We start from the raw sequence: 21,765 nt of genomic DNA on the forward strand, positions 1-21,765 counted from the left end.
AGAAATAGTGTCATATAAACCAAGTGTACCAATGAAAGAGAAATACTGTCATATAAACCAAATGTACCACTGAAAGAGAAATACTGTCATATAAACCAAGTGTACCACTGAAAGAGAAATACTGTCATATAAACCAAGTGTACCACTGAAAGAGAAATACTGTCATATAAACCAAGTGTACCACTGAAAGAGAAATACTGTCATATAAACCAAGTGTACCACTGAAAGAGAAATGCTGTCTATAAATCAAGTGTACCACTGAAAGAGAAATACTGTCATATAAACCAAGTGTATCATCACCTGTCTGGTTAATGCAATAACAGTGCTTAATTTTATCACATAATCTATAGTGTCTCATTGATCTGCAATCGATAGTTTACAATGCTGTTAGATTCTGGTAATTAGACAGCTAACAAATGGCAAAGTTACAAGATGTGTTATACAGCATCAGATAAGAAATCTACTTACTAGGATACTAATAACAAATAGCAGCAAGGGATCTTTTATAAATATGCACTTTTCCAAAAACAGCATTATGGATAGTGCATAACAATACTTTGAACAGGCAATATGGTAAGAAAAGTATTACTGAACAAATAATTTTTTCAATAAACACTGTTGTTGTTTGTATTTATTTTCATACTCATATCCAACTATGGTTCAAGCAAACTGTCCTGGGCAAATACCTCAGCCGTCTGGGCCGTTTCCCCAGAACAGCTGGTTAGTGGTCAGTGGAGAGGAAAGTCTGTGTGTGGCCTTACACCTACCCACCGAGTTGTTAAAACTTGCTCTGGGTGAGACTATGTACTGGGAGGCGAATCCAATACCTACAAGCCGTAATTAAGTCTAATGGCTTAACCACTACACTGCCGACGCCGGTATAAACACTGTGACTTCCCTATCATATTCTCTTTAACTATCATGACAGGCCATGATGTGATACCCGCCTGCGAATACGCCGATACTTAATGACTGCAAACACAGACATTACATATTAGGATCAATTCTCATTGACTGCCTCGTGTAATTGACCTTAATGGAACGGTGAAAGAAAACCCTGCACAAAAAGACTGGTGTACACTTGGCCAGTGCGACAGGAAGTGGGTGAGGTGGTGAAAGTCAGAACAAGCCATCAGAGGGCCTCCATGGTTAATTGATATTAGTGAGGAGAAAGTTCAACAGATATGAAGTGCTTGCATTTATAAGGTTGCTGTGACATTCTGCATGGCAAATCACTCTATATGGTAATCAATAGTGAAAATAAATTTCCTCCATATCAGGTCCTGGGAAGGTCATCATTACAAAAACCAATTTACTGTGGATTTTCTCAGCAACATTTCTTGATAACCTAAGCATTTTTAAATGCAAAATTTAAGATCTATTATTTTCCTTTTAATTTTTTGACATTAAAAAATGAATCAAAATTTATAGTTAAAAATTAGTAATATATTTGGTCTGAAATGGTTGAATTTTTAATGTTTTGTCTCAAATTTTATTTATGGTTTGAACAGATGTTGAGTACTGAGTAAAAAAATGGAGTGGTATCTACACAATAAATGTAGCTCTGTATTAGACAATTAGCCTCAGATGAGATGGGTTGCAGGATCAAGTCTGGTTTTATCCAGTCCCTATCTTGATCTCAGTAAATCTTTATTTCATTAAAGTGAAGTATACAGGCATGTTTGCACACCTAATAGGTCTACTTTATTCCAGACTTGATGGTATGGTGCTTATCTCTGCAGGTTTTAGTAGTTCTAGATTATACCAGTCTCATTGGCATGGTGCTTTAGTCTACAGGTTTTAGGGGTCTACATTATACCAGTCTCTATGGCATGGTGTAACAGTCTATAGATTTTAGGGGTCTAGATTATATCAGTCTCTATGGCATGGTGTAACAGTCTATAGATTTTAGGGGTCTACATTATATCAGTCTCTATGGCATGGTGTAACAGTCTACAGGCTTTAGGGGTCTACATTATACCAGTCTCTATGGCATGGTGTAACAGTCTACAGGCTTTAGGGGTCTACATTATATCAGTCTCTATGGCATGGTGTAACAGTCTACATGCTTTAGGGGTCTAGATTATATCAGTCTCTATGGCATGGTGTAACAGTCTACATGTTTTAGGGGTCTAGATTATACCAGTCTCTATCGCATGGTGTAACAGTCTACAGCTTTTAGGGGTCTAGATTATATCAGTCTCTATTGCATGGTGCTTAGTCTATAGATATTAGGGGTCTAGGTTATATCAGTCTCTATGGAATGGTGTAACAGTCTACAGGTTTTAGGGGTCTAGATTATATCAGTCTCAATGACATGGCATAGCAGTCTACAGGTTTTAGGGATCTATATTATATCAGTCTCTATGGCATGGTGCTTAGTCTATAGATATTAGGGGTCTAGGTTATATCAGTCTCTATGGAATGGCGTAACAGTCTACAGGTTTTAAGGTTTTAAGAGTCTAGATTATACCAGTATCAATGACATAGTGCTTAAGTCTACAGGTATCAGGAATTCTAGATTATACAATTCTGGATGGCATGGTCCTTAAGTCTAAAGGTTTTAGGAGTTTTAAATTACACCAGTCTTGACAGCATGGTGCTTCAGTCTACAGGTTATAAACACAAAGATAAACTAAAATGACTAATAAACCCATATAGTTTTGTGTTATTACTAATAAACCATCGCACCTGATTGCAGCCACCCTCATCATCAAATGTGGTGTCGTTGCCCGTCCAACAACACTGTTCCTTGTTGAGCCAAAATGCCTCTGTACAGATTCCTCCCTTTAGATCGGACATCCATGTGGTTCCAATGTCTATGATACCAGCACACACGCCTGAATGAAAATAGCAGCAACAGAACATACAAGAACATGAATATCTACATGTATACAACAACAAAAATACTTGTAAAGTAACTATTTGTTTGGAAGAGGAAGGTGGTAGGACAGAACATTTAATTTAAATCAATTTATACATCATTTCAGCAAAAACAATTATTGACAAAAAGTCAATAATTACAGCATGGTTTAAAAGGAAAGAACACATTTTTTAAATGTAGTTTGAAAAAAACCTTGGTCAATATATAATAAAACACCAATACTCACCCACTTAAGAAGTTATCTGTTCATGGTCTTTGAATTACACATATTTTCTTGACTAGTTTATCCTTCGGAACTCTACATGTATATTTGATTTTCTTTTGTTAATATCTCTCAACAAGCTGGAGATCCACTTTGTATATGTGTAGGATAAACAAAACTGAGGAACAAGAATTTCAGACGACATCTTCAGCGACTATTGCTGTTTTATATATTTCTTGACCAATGTTTTTATAAACAGCACCAAAAAAAAGAGAACATGTTTGTTTTCAAAAAACATTTCCTATTGTTTTTATTACATGATGCCAAACTGGAATTTTAACAAATTTTAATCAAACCAATAAAGATATACTTTATTATACAAATTTAAATAACTCCCGAGTTAATGAATATTTAAAAAAAACCTAAAAATTTAACTACAGAAACAGCAACCAGTTCTTCGACATTAATTTAATTTTCAAATACAAAACAAAACCATTTTTAAAAAATATTTAAAAGCTTAAGTACTGATAAAACAGAAGCAGTGAACATCTTGTTTAGTATGGCGCTGTGATTCACTACTTAAATTTCAGACATCGCTACACAATTGTAAAACATTAAATGGTATTCAAGTTTCAACTGGTCACTGTCGTTAATGAGCATTTTTAAAACAAAATATTCCTCAAGAACATCCTGACTTTTATCTAAACTAATAGCACATTAAAGACTAAATCACACTTACCAGTTGCTGCTCTCACTAGGAGAACACACACCCATCCCTACCACGCGTCATGGGCACTCTTCACATGTTAAAGACTAAATCACACTTACCAGTTGCTGCTCCCACTAGGAGAACACACACCCATCCCTACCACGCGTCATGGGCACTCTTCACATGTTAAAGACTAAATCACACTTACCAGTTGCTGCTCCCACTAGGAGAACACACACCCATCCCTACCACGCGTCATGGGCACTCTTCACAGGTTAAAGACTAAATCACACTTACCAGTTGCTGCTCCCACTAGGAGAACACACACCCATCCCTACCACGCGTCATGGGCACTCTTCACACGTTAAAGACTAAATCACACTTACCAGTTGCTGCTCCCACTAGGAGAACACACACCCATCCCTACCACGCGTCATGGGCACTCTTCACACGTTAAAGACTAAATCACACTTACCAGTTGCTGCTCCCACTAAGAGAACACACACCCATCCCTACCACGCGTCATGGGCACTCTTCACATGTTAAAGACTAAATCACACTTACCAGTTGCTGCTCCCACTAGGAGAACACACACCCATCCCGACCATGCGTCATGGGCACTCTTCACACGTTAAAGACTAAATCACACTTACCAGTTGCTGCTCCCACTAGGAGAACACACACCCATCCCTACCACGCGTCATGGGCACTCTTCACATGTTAAAGACTAAATCACACTTACCAGTTGCTGCTCCCACTAGGAGAACACACACCCATCCCGACCACACGTCATGGGCACTCTTCACAAGTTAAAGACTAAATCACACTTACCAGTTGCTGCTCCCACTAGGAGAACACACACCCATCCCGACCACGCATCATGGGCACTCTTCACACGTTCCCAGAATCCCTCGTTTTTCTTCTTAATGATGTGACGATGCCGCATGCGATCGCGCGCAATGTCTCGCAGCCAGTCAATGGTGTGGAAGTCATCATACTGCCCTATTCCTGGAGGCAGGTCATCCAGTGTGTCCATCAAATTGGTGGACCCTGAAAATATAGACATTACAGATATGAGAATGATGGTAAACTGCAGAATGTATTTTGCATGTTTGCTTGGTAGCATGATAAGCAAGGAAGACAATTACGATGTTGAAAGGAAATTTATTTTGTTGCATATTATTGGACTTTAAACTTAAAGGGACATACCCTAGTTACAAACCGTGAAAATTAACACTAAGTTCAGTTAATCTACAAACCAGTAACACATTTGGATAAAGTTACAATTGAGTGAAACATGAGTCTGTGCCTTTGAAATGGTGAAATACCCTCTAAAAATAGACTAAAACTGGACTCCATAGCTGTTACTTCTCAGATGCACGTGCGTCTTTAAAGATATGAGAAATGTATTTTGTGATATTAAAAACACTAGGATGACCCAAAACACTTTGAATGTACGGAAATTGATCATCTAAACAATAAAATCTAAGTAAAGTATGATTTCAGTTATCAAAAACGGCTCTAATAGTAAAACATATAGCTTTGTGTTTAAAAAACTAGGGTATGTCCCTTAAAAATGCATTTTTCAAACAGGTCATTATTAAAATATTATACCACAGACATCAACGTTTAAGGGGAGCTATTAACTGGGCTCCTTATCACTCCCCTGATACTAGTGCAAGGAGAATGTTTTGCTGCCTTTAGCATGAGATTTAAAAAAAAAAATTAATAGTACTAAAAAAAAAAAGGATTAAATATCAATGCTCAGTATGGTAATATCTTAAATAGTTATACATAATCTAAGTTAGAGGATCATTAATCACTTCACAAAAGTTTTTCACATTGGAGTTAGTAAACACAGACTCATATTGCAAGTACTGAAATAGGACCATCACCTTTGTCATTATCTCATGTAACTAACTTTTTCCGATGCAATGAAACGTAACTGTTTCAGTTAAAGAAAAAAAAACTATTCTACATCAGGGCTCGAACTTAAGAATTTGTCTCCCACAGCAATTTTTAAAAGAATTGCCATGGGCGAAACAACCCATGGATGGCAATTTTGAGCCTGCCTATGGCAAAACAAATTTTAAAGTGACATTTGCAGAACATAAATATGACTGAAAGGTTATTTTGCTTTATGTAGACACATTTCAAGTGAAAATGTCAAATATTGCCAGATTATGTACATCAGGTATTGCCATTGTTGAGGAGTTTTACCGATGGCACTTTTGCTCTCTACCTACGGCAATTTATATCTGAACGACAGTAATTGCTGTCGGTGCCGTCGTTAAGTTCGAGCCCTGCTACATTACTTTCCTTTCTCACTAACAACACAGAGAACATTATTGTTATAGAACTTTTTTTTTCTTTACATACTACATACGTTTTTTTAATGTAGCTATCATCTTACAAATAATGACGTCATGTATCTTGTATGACGTCATACGGCAAAAACCTTGCTCGGTTGACAATACTCGATTTGCGCACACAAAACTGGAATAAATAATGATTTTCCGAAAATTGCTGTAGGATTGCAGGATAAAAGAAATAACTGGATACTGTCTTAAGATATCTGCTTTATCCTGCTCAGATCCTCTTTGCATTCGCCATTCTAAATTTCACAGGATAAAGCCGATATCTTAAGACAGCTAGTAACCAGTTATTCCCTATATATTTATTTTTGTTTCTGTTGTGACAAGTGTTCTCGCCAGCTCACTATTGCATTTTGCCACCCCGCTTTCTTGTTTTGCTGCCCCCTTTATTTTTCTCCATCTGTCTTTATTTTCCCGCATCCTACTATATTTTACAGAATCCAGCTCAGCTATTTCATATTGGACACTTTTTTTTCATACTAAAAAAAACAAATCGATCAGTCGGCACACTCGACATCAAAGAAAACAAGCCGCAGTGTGGAAAAACTTCAGTAGCTTACGATAGTTACCGTAACGTAATTTAACATTATTTTAACAGCCTCGGTCAACCAGTTTTTGTGTTCACTAACTTTCGTCTTATATTTTGTTCTCAATTGCAGATGTAGTTGGTCGTAACTGATGATTTTTAATTAGTCATTTGTTTATTCGGCAATTCTTTATAAAATATATGAAATTTTTCATCTTCTAAATTCTTCAAAACAAACAATGCAAACAGCATGTCAACTTTTACTTCCGCGTTTACATGTGACATCAAACTTTGAGCCACGTTTACTCAGTTTCTGACGTCATGCTAAGTTGTAGGTTTTCGCATGTGACGGCTCATGTCATTAATCCAAAGCAAAACTATTTATGTCCATATCCAATAATGAACACCACCAAAATCAATGCACTGGAGGTGTATATTACTAGTGTATGTAACAAACGTTTAACTTGACATAGGTCTTTACTTTAAACATTCAATACAACATTCAATACAAGTCTACTGAACAAAGCATTTAAAGTATTATCAGTAAAATAAAAACTGTTCAAAAATATTACTGAGTATTCAGCAAAAAAACACCTTCGAAAACAACACTTAATTACTGCATTGTGTGATTATGTTAAATACAGGCAACAAAGTAAATGTTAGATGCAAAAGGAACTTAATACCATGCAAACTGTTAGTCAATTCCATTGTCGCATTAAATTCAATATTTAGATGGTTGTTAGTTATCTGACAAAAGTGCAACTTCTGTTGATGATCATACAATATATACATGTAAATCAAACAAAATATTTGCGTGACACCCTTTGGTGTCTAATACAGGAAGAAATCAACATTTGGTCCAGACACTGCTGTCACAAAGGTTACACCTACCAAACAACAGCAAGACATCAATTATATGTGTTTATTTTCCACAGGACAGCACCTACCATGGCCCTAACTATACAAGTGAAGGGTCATAAAAAGATAAAGAGGATGATTGATTTGATTAAACTTGCACCTCTAACAAGTGCTTGTGACTGAGCTTACATCCCTCCCCTATGTGACATACAACGTACATGCAAAATGTCAAGGTTAACACTGAATTATGAAAATATCTATTTGGTTTTTAAAACAAATGGTCCATGTCAATTGTTTGACTGGTTATCTCATGTGAACCTAACTAGTCTATCATTGGTATGACATCTACTTAGTTTGATTATCTCATGTGAACCCAACTAGTCTATCAGTGGTATGACATCTACTTAGTTTGATTATCTCATGTGAACCCAACTAGTCTATCACTGGTATGACATCTACTTAGTTTGATTATCTCATGTGAACCAAACTAGTCTATCACTGGTATGACATCTACTTAGTTTGATTATCTCATGTGAACCCAACTAGTCTATCACTGGTATGACATCTACTTAGTTTGATTATCTCATGTGAACCCAACTAGTCTATCATTGGTATGACATCTTTACTACAACCAGAAATTCAGCAAGGGATCTTTTATATGTATTTTCCTATAGGTAATCAGTAAACTACAGGTTACTACATTTTTGTTGAATAGTCAACTCAGTATAATTTGATAGGAAACAAAATTTTGGTTCCTATAGGCAAAAGTACAGCAAACAAAGGTTTCTGTAAAATCCGAAGCCTGGCAGCAACATAACTTTTATATGTATTTTCCTATAGGCAGTAGTAAAACAGGTGCTACTACAATAAGGAAAGGCAGCAAGGATCTTTTATATGTATTTTCCTATAGGCTGATTAGTAAAGTACAGGTTACTACAACCAGAAAGGCAGCAAGGGATCTTTTATATGTATTTTCCTATAGGCAGTAAACTACAGGTTACTACAACCGGAAAGGCAGCAAGGGATCTTTTATATGTATTTTCCTATAGGCAGTAGTAAAGTACAGGTTACTACAACCGGAAAGGCAGCAAGGGAGCTTTTATATGTATTTTCCTATAGGCAGTAAACTACAGGCAGGAAAGGCAGCAAGGGATCTTTTATATGTATTTTCCTATAGGCAGTAAACTACAGGTTACTACAACAGGAAAGGCAGCAAGGGATCTTTTATATGTATTTTCCTATAGGCAGTAAACTACAGGTTACTACAACCGGAAAGGCAGCAAGGGATCTTTTATATGTATTTTCCTATAGGCAGTAGTAAACTACAGGTTACTACAACAGGAAAGGCAGCAAGGGATCTTTTATATGTATTTTCCTATAGGCAGTAAAGTACAGGTTACTACAACAGGAAAGGCAGGTTACTACAACAGGAAAGGCTTTTAGCAAGGGATCTTTTATATGTATTTTCCTATAGGCAGTAGTAAACTACAGGTTACTACAACCGGAAAGGCAGCAAGGGATCTTTTATATGTATTTTCCTATAGGCAGTAAACTACAGGTTACTACAACCGGAAAGGCAGCAAGGGATCTTTTATATGTATTTTCCTATAGGCAGTAAACTACAGGTTACTACAACAGGAAAGGCAGCAAGGGATCTTTTATATGTATTTTCCTATAGGCAGTAAACTACAGGTTACTACAACAGGAAAGGCAGCAAGGGATCTTTTATATGTATTTTCTATAGGCAGTAGTAATGTACAGGTTACTACAACCAGAAAGGCAGCAAGGGATCTTTTATATATATTTTCCTATAGGCAGTAAACTACAGGTTACTACAACCGGAAAGGCAGCAAGGGATCTTTTATATGTATTTTCCTATAGGCAGTAAACTACAGGTTACTACAACAGGAAAGGCAGCAAGGGATCTTTTATATGTATTTTCCTATAGGCAGTAGTAAAGTACAGGTTACTACAACCGGAAAGGCAGCAAGGGATCTTTTATATGTATTTTCCTATAGGCAGTAAAGTACAGGTTACTACAACCGGAAAGGCAGCAAGGGATCTTTTATATGTATTTTCCTATAGGCAGTAAAGTACAGGTTACTACAACCGGAAAGGCAGCAAGGGATCTTTTATATGTATTTTCCTATAGGCTGTAAACTACAGGTTTCTACAACAGGAAAGGCAGCAAGGGATCTTTTATATGTATTTTCCTATAGGCAGTAAACTACAGGTTACTACAACAGGAAAGGCAGCAAGGGATCTTTTATATGTATTTTCCTATAGGCAGTAAACTACAGGTTTCTACAACCAGAAAGGCAGCAAGGGATCTTTTATATGTATTTTCCTATAGGCAGTAAACTACAGGTTACTACAACAGGAAAGGCAGCAACGGATCTTTTATATGTATTTTCCTATAGGCAGTAGTAAAGTACAGGTTACTACAACCAGAAAGGCAGCAAAGGATCTTTTATATGTATTTTCCTATAGGCAGTAAAGTACAGGTTACTACAACCAGAAAGGCAGCAAAGGATCTTTTATATGTATTTTCCTATAGGCAGTAAAGTACAGGTTACTACAACCAGAAAGGCAGAAATGGATCTTTTATATGTATTTTCCTATAGGCAGTAGTAAACTACAGGTTACTACAACCGGAAAGGCAGCAAAGGATGTTTTATATGTATTTTCCTATAGGCAGTAGTAAACACAGGTTACTACAACCGGAAAGGCAGCAAGGGATCTTTTATATGTATTTTCCTATAGGCAGTAAAGTACAGGTTACTACAACCAGAAAGGCAGCAAAGGATCTTTTATATGTATTTTCTATAGGCAGTAGTAAAGTACAGGTTACTACAACCAGAAAGGCAGCAAGGGATATTTTATATGTATTTTCCTATAGGCAGTAAAGTACAGGTTACTACAACCAGAAAGGCAGCAAGGGATCTTTTATATGTATTTTCCTATAGGCGGTAGTAAACTATAGGTTACTACAACCGGAAAGGCGGCAAAGGATCTTTTATATGTGTTTTCCTATAGGCAGTAAAGTACAGGTTACTACAACCAGAAAGGCAGCAAAGGATCTTTTATATGTATTTTCCTATAGGCAGTAAAGTACAGGTTACTACAACCAGAAAGGCAGCAAAGGATCTTTTATATGTGTTTTCCTATAGGCAGTAAAGTACAGGTTACTACAACCAGAAAGGCAGCAAAGGATCTTTTATATGTATTTTCCTATAGGCAGTAAACTACAGGTTACTACAACCAGAAAGGCAGAAACGGATCTTTTATATGTATTTTCCTATAGGCAGTAGTAAACTACAGGTTACTACAACCGGAAACGCAGCAAAGGATGTTTTATATGTATTTTCCTATAGGCAGTAGTAAACACAGGTTACTACAACCGGAAAGGCAGCAAGGGATCTTTTATATGTATTTTCCTATAGGCAGTAAAGTACAGGTTACTACAACCAGAAAGGCAGAAACGGATCTTTTATATGTATTTTCCTATAGGCAGTAGTAAACTACAGGTTACTACAACAGGAAAGGCAGCAAGGGATCTTTTATATGTATTTTCCTATAGGCAGTAGTAAAGTACAGGTTACTACAACCGGAAAGGCAGCAAGGGAGCTTTTATATGTATTTTCCTATAGGCAGTAAACTACAGGTTACTACAACAGGAAAGGCAGCAAGGGATCTTTTATATGTATTTTCCTATAGGCAGTAAACTACAGGTTACTATAACAGGAAAGGCAGCAAGGGATCTTTTATATGTATTTTCCTATAGGCAGTAAACTACAGGTTACTACAACCGGAAAGGCAGCAAGGGATCTTTTATATGTATTTTCCTATAGGCAGTAGTAAACTACAGGTTACTACAACAGGAAAGGCAGCAAGGGATCTTTTATATGTATTTTCCTATAGGCAGTAAAGTACAGGTTACTACAACAGGAAAGGCAGCAAGGGATCTTTTATATGTATTTTCCTATAGGCAGTAGTAAACTACAGGTTACTACAACCGGAAAGGCAGCAAGGGATCTTTTATATGTATTTTCCTATAGGTAGTAAACTACAGGTTACTACAACCGGAAAGGCAGCAAGGGATCTTTTATATGTATTTTCCTATAGGCAGTAAACTACAGGTTACTACAACAGGAAAGGCAGCAAGGGATCTTTTATATGTATTTTCCTATAGGCAGTAAACTACAGGTTACTACAACAGGAAAGGCAGCAAGGGATCTTTTATATGTATTTTCTATTTTACAGGTTACTACAACCAGAAAGGCAGCAAGGGATCTTTTATATTTTCCTATAGGCAGTAGTAAACTACAGGTTACTACAACCGGAAAGGCAGCAAGGGATCTTTTATATGTATTTTCCTATAGGCAGTAAACTACAGGTTACTACAACCGGAAAGGCAGCAAGGGATCTTTTATATGTATTTTCCTATAGGCAGTAAACTACAGGTTACTACAACAGGAAAGGCAGCAAGGGATCTTTTATATGTATTTTCCTATAGGCAGTAAAGTACAGGTTACTACAACCGGAAAGGCAGCAAGGGATCTTTTATATGTATTTTCCTATAGGCAGTAAAGTACAGGTTACTACAACCGGAAAGGCAGCAAGGGATCTTTTATATGTATTTTCCTATAGGCAGTAAAGTACAGGTTACTACAACCAGAAAGGCAGCAAGGGATCTTTTATATGTATTTTCCTATAGGCAGTAAACTACAGTAAAGGTACAGGTTACTACAACCAGGTTACTACAACCAGAAAGGCAGCAAGGGATCTTTTATATGTATTTTCCTATAGGCAGTAAACTACAGGTTACTACAACCAGAAAGGCAGCAAAGGATCTTTTATATGTATTTTCCTATAGGCAGTAAAGTACAGGCAGAAAGGCAAAGGATCTTTTATATGTATTTTCCTATAGGCAGTAGTAAAGTACAGGTTACTACAACCAGAAAGGCAGCAAAGGATCTTTTATATGTATTTTCCTATAGGCAGTAGTAAAGTACAGGTTACTACAACCAGAAAGGCAGCAAGGGATCTTTTATATGTATTTTCCTATAGGCAGTAAAGTACAGGTTACTACAACCAGAAAGGCAGCAAGGGATCTTTTATATGTATTTTCCTATAGGCAGTAGTAAACTACAGGTTACTACAACCGGAAAGGCAGCAAGGGATCTTTTATATGTATTTTCCTATAGGCAGTAAAGTACAGGTTACTACAACCAGAAAGGCAGCAAAGGATCTTTTATATGTATTTTCCTATAGGCAGTAAAGTACAGGTTACTACAACCAGAAAGGCAGCAAAGGATCTTTTATATGTATTTTCCTATAGGCAGTAAAGTACAGGTTACTACAACCAGAAAGGCAGCAAAGGATCTTTTATATGTATTTTCCTATAGGCAGTAAACTACAGGTTACTACAACCAGAAAGGCAGCAAGGGATCTTTTATATGTATTTTCCTATAGGCAGTAGTAAACTACAGGTTACTACAACCGGAAAGGCAGCAAAGGATCTTTTATATGTATTTTCCTATAGGCAGTAGTAAACACAGGTTACTACAACCGGAAAGGCAGCAAGGGATCTTTTATATGTATTTTCCTATAGGCAGTAAAGTACAGGTTACTACAACCAGAAAGGCAGAAACGGATCTTTTATATGTATTTTCCTATAGGCAGTAGTAAACTACAGGTTACTACAACAGAAAGGCAAAGGCTATAGGCAGTAGTAAACTACAGGTTACTACAACCAGAAAGGCAGCAAAGGATCTTTTATATGTATTTTCCTATAGGCAGTAGTAAAGTACAGGTTACTACAACCGGAAAGGCAGCAAGGGATCTTTTATATGTATTTTCCTATAGGCAGTAAAGTACAGGTTACTACAACAGGAAAGGCAGCAAGGGATCTTTTATATGTATTTTCCTATAGGCAGTAAAGTACAGGTTACTACAACCAGGAAAGGCAGCAAGGGATCTTTTATATGTATTTTCCTATAGGCAGTAAACTACAGGTTACTACAACAGGAAAGGCAGCAAGGGATCTTTTATATGTATTTTCCTATAGGCAGTAGTAAAGTACAGGTTACTACAACCAGAAAGGCAGCAAAGGATCTTTTATATGTATTTTCCTATAGGCAGTAAAGTACAGGTTACTACAACCAGAAAGGCAGCAAAGGATCTTTTATATGTATTTTCCTATAGGCAGGTAAACTACAGGCAACCAGAAAGGCAGCAAGGGATCTTTTATATGTATTTTCCTATAGGCAGTAGTAAACTACAGGTTACTACAACCGGAAAGGCAGCAAAGGATCTTTTATATGTATTTTCCTATAGGCAGTAAAGTACAGGTTACTACAACCAGAAAGGCAGCAAGGGATCTTTTATATGTATTTTCCTATAGGCAGTAAGTACAGGTTACTACAACCAGGAAAGGCAGCAAGGGATCTTTTATATGTATTTTCCTATAGGCAGTAAAGTACAGGTTACTACAACCGGAAAGGCAGCAAGGGATCTTTTATATGTATTTTCCTATAGGCAGTAAAGTACAGGTTACTACAACCAGAAAGGCAGCAAGGGATCTTTTATATGTATTTTCCTATAGGCAGTAAACTACAGGTTACTACAACCGGAAAGGCAGCAAAGGATCTTTTATATGTATTTTCCTATAGGCAGTAAACTACAGGTTACTACAACCGGAAAGGCAGCAAGGGATCTTTTATATGTATTTTCCTATAGGCAGTAAAGTACAGGTTACTACAACCGGAAAGGCAGCAAGGGATCTTTTATATGTATTTTCCTATAGGCAGTAAAGTAAACTACAGGTTACTACAACCGGAAAGGCAGCAAAGGATCTTTTATATGTATTTTCCTATAGGCAGTAGTAAAGTACAGGTTACTACAACCGGAAAGGCAGCAAGGATCTTTTATATGTATTTTCCTATAGGCAGTAAACTACAGGTTACTACAACAGGAAAGGCAGCAAGGGATCTTTTATATGTATTTTCCTATAGGCAGTAAAGTACAGGTTACTACAACCGGAAAGGCAGCAAGGGATCTTTTATATGTATTTTCCTATAGGCAGTAAACTACAGGTTACTACAACCGGAAAGGCAGCAAGGGATCTTTTATATGTATTTTCCTATAGGCAGTAAAGTACAGGTTACTACAACCGGAAAGGCAGCAAGGGATCTTTTATATGTATTTTCCTATAGGCAGTAAAGTACAGGTTACTACAACCGGAAAGGCAGCAAGGGATCTTTTATATGTATTTTCCTATAGGCAGTAAAGTACAGGTTACTACAACCGGAAAGGCAGCAAAGGATGTTTTATATGTATTTTCCTATAGGCAGTAGTAAACACAGGTTACTACAACCGGAAAGGCAGCAAGGGATCTTTTATATGTATTTTCCTATAGGCAGTAAAGTACAGGTTACTACAACCAGAAAGGCAGCAAGGGATCTTTTATATGTATTTTCCTATAGGCAGTAAAGTACAGGTTACTACAACCGGAAAGGCAGCAAGGGATCTTTTATATGTATTTTCCTATAGGCAGTAAAGTACAGGTTACTACAACCGGAAAGGCAGCAAGGGATCTTTTATATGTATTTTCCTATAGGCAGTAAAGAAAGGTTACTACAACCGGAAAGGCAGCAAGGGATCTTTTATATGTATTTTCCTATAGGCAGTAAAGTACAGGTTACTACAACCGGAAAGGCAGCAAGGGATCTTTTATATGTATTTTCCTATAGGCAGTAAAGTACAGGTTACTACAACCGGAAAGGCAGCAAGGGATCTTTTATATGTATTTTCCTATAGGCAGTAAAGTACAGGTTACTACAACCGGAAAGGCAGCAAGGGATCTTTTATATGTATTTTCCTATAGGCAGTAAAGTACAGGTTACTACAACCGGAAAGGCAGCAAGGGATCTTTTATATGTATTTTCCTATAGGCAGTAAACTACAGGTTACTACAACCGGAAAGGCAGCAAGGGATCTTTTATATGTATTTTCCTATAGGCTATAGGCAGTAAAGTACAGGTTACTACAACCGGAAAGGCAGCAAGGGATCTTTTATATGTATTTTCCTATAGGCAGTAAAGTACAGGTTACTACAACCGGAAAGGCAGCAAGGGATCTTTTATATGTATTTTCCTATAGGCAGTAAAGTACAACCGTACAGGTAATGGTACTACATACTGTTACAGTCAAGAAAGGCAGCAATGTGGGATCTTTTATATGTATTTTCCTATAGGCAGATAACAGGTATAGTGCCTAGTGTGGACATGACACCAGAATGTTGTAGACCTTTCTAAGAAAGGAAGAAGAATTTCACGGAATTAAATGCTGCACCTACCATAACCTCTTTGATGCAACTATAGATCAACTTTGACTGACCTAGGACTTTGTGAGAACTGGATCTAAATATGAAACTTTAAAAGTTGACACCATCGCTGCCATGGGAAAAGTAATACCTAAATCTCACCTTTTTACTTTGTAAAAGTGAGACAAAAACCATGTAGTCTATTATGAAGTCTATTACAAAGTCTTACTATAGTTTACTTCACCATTATCCTCGGCTGTAGTGAACGTAGAGGTGCGATTTGTTTCGCTATCACTACTAGAATGGCGAACCCGACTATTGCGGTGTCCGAGTGTAAGACCGTTTAAGCCACTCCCACTTCGCCTTCCCCACGACGCGGTTTCTTCAAATTCTTCAGGGTTTATCTTGATATTCGGGAGGACTTTCAGGTAGTCGTTGTCTATATTTGGATCCATGTTGGCAACGTAATGTTCATGGGACTCTTACTTTAAATGTGTTTCCATTACAGTTAACGTCTTTAAATGTGTTTCCATTACAGTTATCATCTTTAAATGTGTTTCCATTACAGTTAACGTCTTTAAATGTGTTTCCATTATAGTTAACATCTTGCATGATTACAAGTACATCAGAATCTTTAAGATATAGTACTGTAAATATTAACCATCGTAGGTCAAGAATTTGACATCATGTTACATGTATTTGTAAAATATACTAAACCTTTCACTCTTGTGTTTTAGAGTCAACAAACAGTATATGCATTTGTAAAAAAAAAAATAATAATAAACTAAAAAAGAACATTAATCATTCTGTTGTTCAGCATTACATTTTTCAATTTCAGATCCTGTATCCTGTATTATTCTATGAGTCATGCGAGAAGGATGTAGTTTTTTGTTGTTAGAAGATCAGATGTACATTGCATATGCCAATTTAAAAAATAAGCTGAAATAAAAAATTTAAAGCTGCAAACTCTACACCATTCTACACAATAATAAAAGTAATTTTTCAGCATTTATGATAAAATAAATTGATTTAATTTTGTACCAAAAAAAAAAAAAAATCTAGGAAAAAAGATGAAATTGGATAAAAAAAAAAAAAAAGAAAAAAAAAAAAAAAAAAAAAAAGGAAATTTAAAGATTAAACAAGATTCAAATTCCTGTACATTTCAAAACTTATTTTTGTATTTTATACAATTTAAATTAGTTATTTTTCACAAAATTATTACACATATATTATTTTCTACATCAATACATTGTTTTTATTTCATATGGCATTAAAGTTAAATAATTTATTTATTTATTTACTTATTTATTTATTTATTTTATTTATCTACTTTGTGTCTTTTAGCTGTATGACTGCTAACAGGTACATGTATATGCTGTTACAGAATACATTATCTTGACCTCATGGCTATTAATAAATATATAGACACATGAAGAGTCTACACATGTACATGACAAAGCAAATTAATAACCACTAACTGTCACATACTAAATACAGTCACACTGTATATACAGTTATCTTCCCAGAATCAAAACACTACATTCTACAAGCTGAAGACATTTACTAGTAACTGTATCACGAGTTATGTCCACATACAAGTATATAATATGACACAACTACTCAGGACTGGGACCATCTTATTAACGGATGGTCAATAAAACACTCAGATCAGTGTGTCACATGATATTAATCACTCAGATTAGTGTGTCACATGATATTAATCCACAGTCGTGTAATCCACATATCTCAAGACACCAACATGATGAAAAGTTTCGATGTCTACAAGCACTTCGAACAGCAGCAGACCACAAACAAAACACTTCCAGTACAAACCACCCACTTCCTGAGAAACATAAATACACCCCCTGACACAGTAACCTCTGACCTCTAACCCTGGGTGTCTATACCTACAGGCCAGATGGATCAGGTGTTGAACTGTATGTTTATAGGTGGTAAATGTTATTTATTACAAACCAAGCATGCAGTCAAAATAAACCTGTGATAAACAGACACCTAAGAGGCCATTTTAACAAATGATCCATAATAAATCAACCTGTATTGAGCAGTCACCTGTCTAAAAAGGCCACTGTTTCTTGTTTCAAATCAACTGTTATAGGATACATGTAAATCAACTTGTATTAAAGTGACACCTGTGGATACAGGGTAGGAAATTATAGTAGTGGTAACAGGGTAGGAAATATAATTTATAAGTACTTTAGATTTATAATAAAATTCTACTCATCTAAGATGGTTCAAAATGTACTTAAAATATTAATTAACTTTTTTTAAACCAGGTATAACAAGTCTCTATAAAAAGAAGAAAATGTACATTTAAATTAATAGTTAATTGTTTATCCTTGTAAATGTAAATTAATTATAAATATACTTAATTAAGTATCAGCTTTTGTTGAGAGGCCTACATGCAAACACTCACCCACACAAACCGTGAGACATTCTGCTGCATCATCAAACTGGCAAATTAATTACTTTTGATGAATCACGTATCTTAAGGGTATTCATTTCCAATATGTACTTAAGTATCAACCGGCTAACAACCTAGCAGTACATGTGTGCTTTTTCAGTATGTGCTTGCTGTTTATTTTAAAAGATTATATATCAGGACTTCTATAATTTTATAAAATCCACTAGCCATGGGATCAGTAATTATATTTGTTTTATTAGCCACGATTAAAAATCCACTTAGAGCCCTACTTTACTTCAAGTAAATACTTTTTTTTTTATTACATACCTATTCAGTCTTACTAGAGTGATAAAGACATTTTCAAACCATGTGATAAATTTGGCAAGTATTCAGATGACGTCATGTAGTTTAAAGAGTTTGCATTTTTAATATAATTAATTATAGAGTTTTAACATACTAAATAGGACTATAGTTTTTGACAATTATCCATGAATTAAATACATAGTTATAGCAAGTAAGGACTCAGTGTTGTGTCACAAGGTGAGAAGGGCAAAATTATGAACCCTAAAATCTTGGAAATTATTATTTTTATTTTTATTTTTTTATATTTTTTTTTATATAGATTAGAATGAGAGAACAGCTGTTTAAAATTGTCCATGCAGTGTCCAATTTCAAAAGATTTCAAACCTATAACCAACTAGTATGATCTGTTTTGTTTTTATTATGTAGCGTAAATTATTTTCCAGAAAAAATCCTGAGACATGCAGACACTGGTGCCCAAGAATGAGTTGCAGTTTTGAGGTCTTATTCATACAGCCACCCATGGAACTGTGTTACAATGTTTCCACTATAATTTTATGATCTCATTTCAAACCAATTATTTTTTTTAAAACAGTTATTAGTTGTAATTCAGTAGTTTAATTCATCCCAAAGCAAAATACAAATATGACATGCCAAAATGTTTGTCCCTACTTTTAATAGTTCGGTATGTGGTTCTATTTTTGTATCCTGGTGTCAAAAATAATTCATTGTTGAAATTTAGCAAGAATTTTTAGTATGGCAAAAATACAGCACTTAAGAAAATGTGTGAATGACCCTGCCTGGCAATCTATATAGAGAATACTACATGGGCGGCTATTGAATACCATTTATCTTACGAGTTATTTTAAAATGTATTTAAAGAGCAAACTGAGTGGGATACATTTTTAAACAAGAGTTGTAAGATAAATGGTATCTAACGGACACGAGTGTAGTATTCTATTTCTTAATTATCTTCAGGAAACAGTTTTAAAATAAATTTAAACACCTTTTCCAACTAAAACCTATGTACAGCTCTAGCACTTAATGTTCGTTTAAAGTCAATTTCAGGTTAACTTGTATGTCACATCTAGTGATCGATTTCTACCGTGCTTTTCCACTGGGTGGTATGGCACTGATAATCTGGTCATCACCTAGGTGCAGCCAATCGTATGTCTGTAAAATTTTATTGCACATATATATGTTAACAAGAAAAAATATATATTAATGGAGTAAGCTTTTTGTGTGTTAATTCCACCTGTTAACATTAATACATGATAATAACTATTTAAAAACAAATATAGTGCAAAGTGGAATATTTGTCCAATGGTATTTATAGCATTCACCCATTGCATCCTGTTCACTTCACTTCACAGCAACACTCAAAGAATGTGCTATGTGCTAGCCTGTCTGTGTATAATTATGGTAACAGCCGTGACAATTAAGAAAATGGTCATGGCAAAAATAAGCTATGAAAAAAAAAAAGCATTTTCAATAGAAGAGTTTAATTTGACAGAATTACAAAAATAAATAATTGCTTAGGAAAAGTAACATAGAAAATTGAAAAGTTCCACGGCAAAATAAATGCATCAGAAACTGTGAAAACACTACGTCAATCTGCACGGCCTTGTAGACTGCTGTGATTAACTGCCAGTGCTGTGGTGAAGTGCACACAAAAGATTCCATGCAGTTGTAAGGAAAAACCTACATGGCAGCAGCAGAATGATTACTTTCTAATATCAATCAACTAATCTAGGCAGGCACACCATGCTCTGGAGTTGTGGAACCAGGATAGCATGCTTGAACCTTACAGACTGAATAAAAGTAGAAAAGGTTATATGCTCCATACCATAGCACTGTGTGTCTGATACATGTTCCTGTGTGTATTTCAAAACACCTATGTGTATGTGTGACACTATGTATGTAAATGTACACCCACTTATGCAAGTCAAGAGGTGAAGTAAAATGAAACCAACATCCAGCGAGATACATGAACCCTCTGATGGACAACAATTCAGTATGCAAGTTCATGCATTGTAAATGGGGCCTCTATGATTACACTACAGTGCAGTCTATGCCTCAAGGATTGTAAAAGGAAGAAGCATGATTTACGAACTGACACCCCAGCATAATTTTAATCAACAGCTAGTAGATGTTTAGCTGACACACTAGTATATGTATGGAAATTGTGGATATATTACAAATGTCACAATGCAGAAACAACAAAATTTCAGAATTCTTAAATAGTTAAGAAAAGTAAAGGTTTATTTGAACAACACCTCAGCACAATTTAATCGACTGAGTATACTTATATTTGGTGTCCAACATATGACAACTGGTCCATAGACAGAAAGAGAAGAAACCCGCAGCTACAACATGTCTTACCCAAGCACTATATGCAGTTTACCACAGAAAGGACAGTATGTATACATCCCAGTTTTTGATAGACCAGTTGTGTGGCATACTGGTCGGAGCCATATGCTGGACACCACATAGCCATAATGTGAAATATGCTAAGGTGTCATTAATCCTTTTTTTTTTTCTTTGGTTGGGATGAGAAAAATGTGAATTCAATGATGATGATTAATTCTGAAAACCATTGCATCTCTAGCAAGCGCTCTACCACTGTGACTGAGCTACATCCAGCGGCGAGCTCAGTATACACATGTAGTTAATGTTATATGATTCACTTTCTTGTTTTTCACTGAGGATTATCACATATAACAGCAGAACTACATTTTCTACAGTGCTGTGACTTTTATACACATGTAGTTAATGTTATATGATCCAATTTCTTGTTTTTCACTGAGGATTATCACATATAACAGCAGAACTACATTTTCTACAGTGCTGTGACTTTTATACACATGTAGTTAATGTTATATGATCCAATTTCTTGTTTTTCACTGAGGATTATCACATATAACAGCAAAACTACATTTTCTACAGTGCTGTGACTTTTATAGTCCGGGGGAAGTTTGCTATTTTTACATGCTACCTGGAATTTTGGTGTGCAAAGCATTTTATTGCATTTATGGAGACTATTTATAGTATAGATTTCAAATCTAATTGATGCCACTTTGTAACCTTTGGGCAATTTGAGTTATTAAGCTTCAAAGCGGCGGCCATCTTGGATTTACATATAATGTGTAACTTCACATTCAGT

At 35.8% G+C, this 21,765-nt stretch overlaps 1 protein-coding gene across 3 annotated transcripts in view; it reads right to left on the reverse strand.

Annotated features, from left to right (window-relative positions):
* The window catches only part of LOC121375349 (H(+)/Cl(-) exchange transporter 4-like), a 100,629-nt gene that overhangs the window by 24,020 nt on the left and 54,844 nt on the right, over positions 1 to 21,765 (reverse strand). For 2 of the 3 annotated variants that reach the window (XM_041502762.1, XM_041502760.1), the window contains exons 1-3: positions 16,110 to 16,356; positions 4,627 to 4,845; positions 2,692 to 2,840 (exon numbers count right to left, since the gene is read on the reverse strand). In XM_041502762.1, coding sequence (XP_041358696.1) covers positions 2,692 to 2,840; positions 4,627 to 4,845; positions 16,110 to 16,335 — 594 coding nt within the window. In that variant the 5' untranslated portion in view covers positions 16,336 to 16,356. Of the gene's footprint in view, positions 1 to 2,691; positions 2,841 to 4,626; positions 4,846 to 16,109; positions 16,357 to 21,765 lie in introns of those variants that run through there. The other variant, XM_041502763.1, reaches the window with a different exon arrangement.

The sequence above is a fragment of the Gigantopelta aegis genome, chromosome 6 (assembly GCF_016097555.1).
Source record: "Gigantopelta aegis isolate Gae_Host chromosome 6, Gae_host_genome, whole genome shotgun sequence".
NCBI lineage: Eukaryota > Metazoa > Mollusca > Gastropoda > Neomphalida > Peltospiridae > Gigantopelta > Gigantopelta aegis.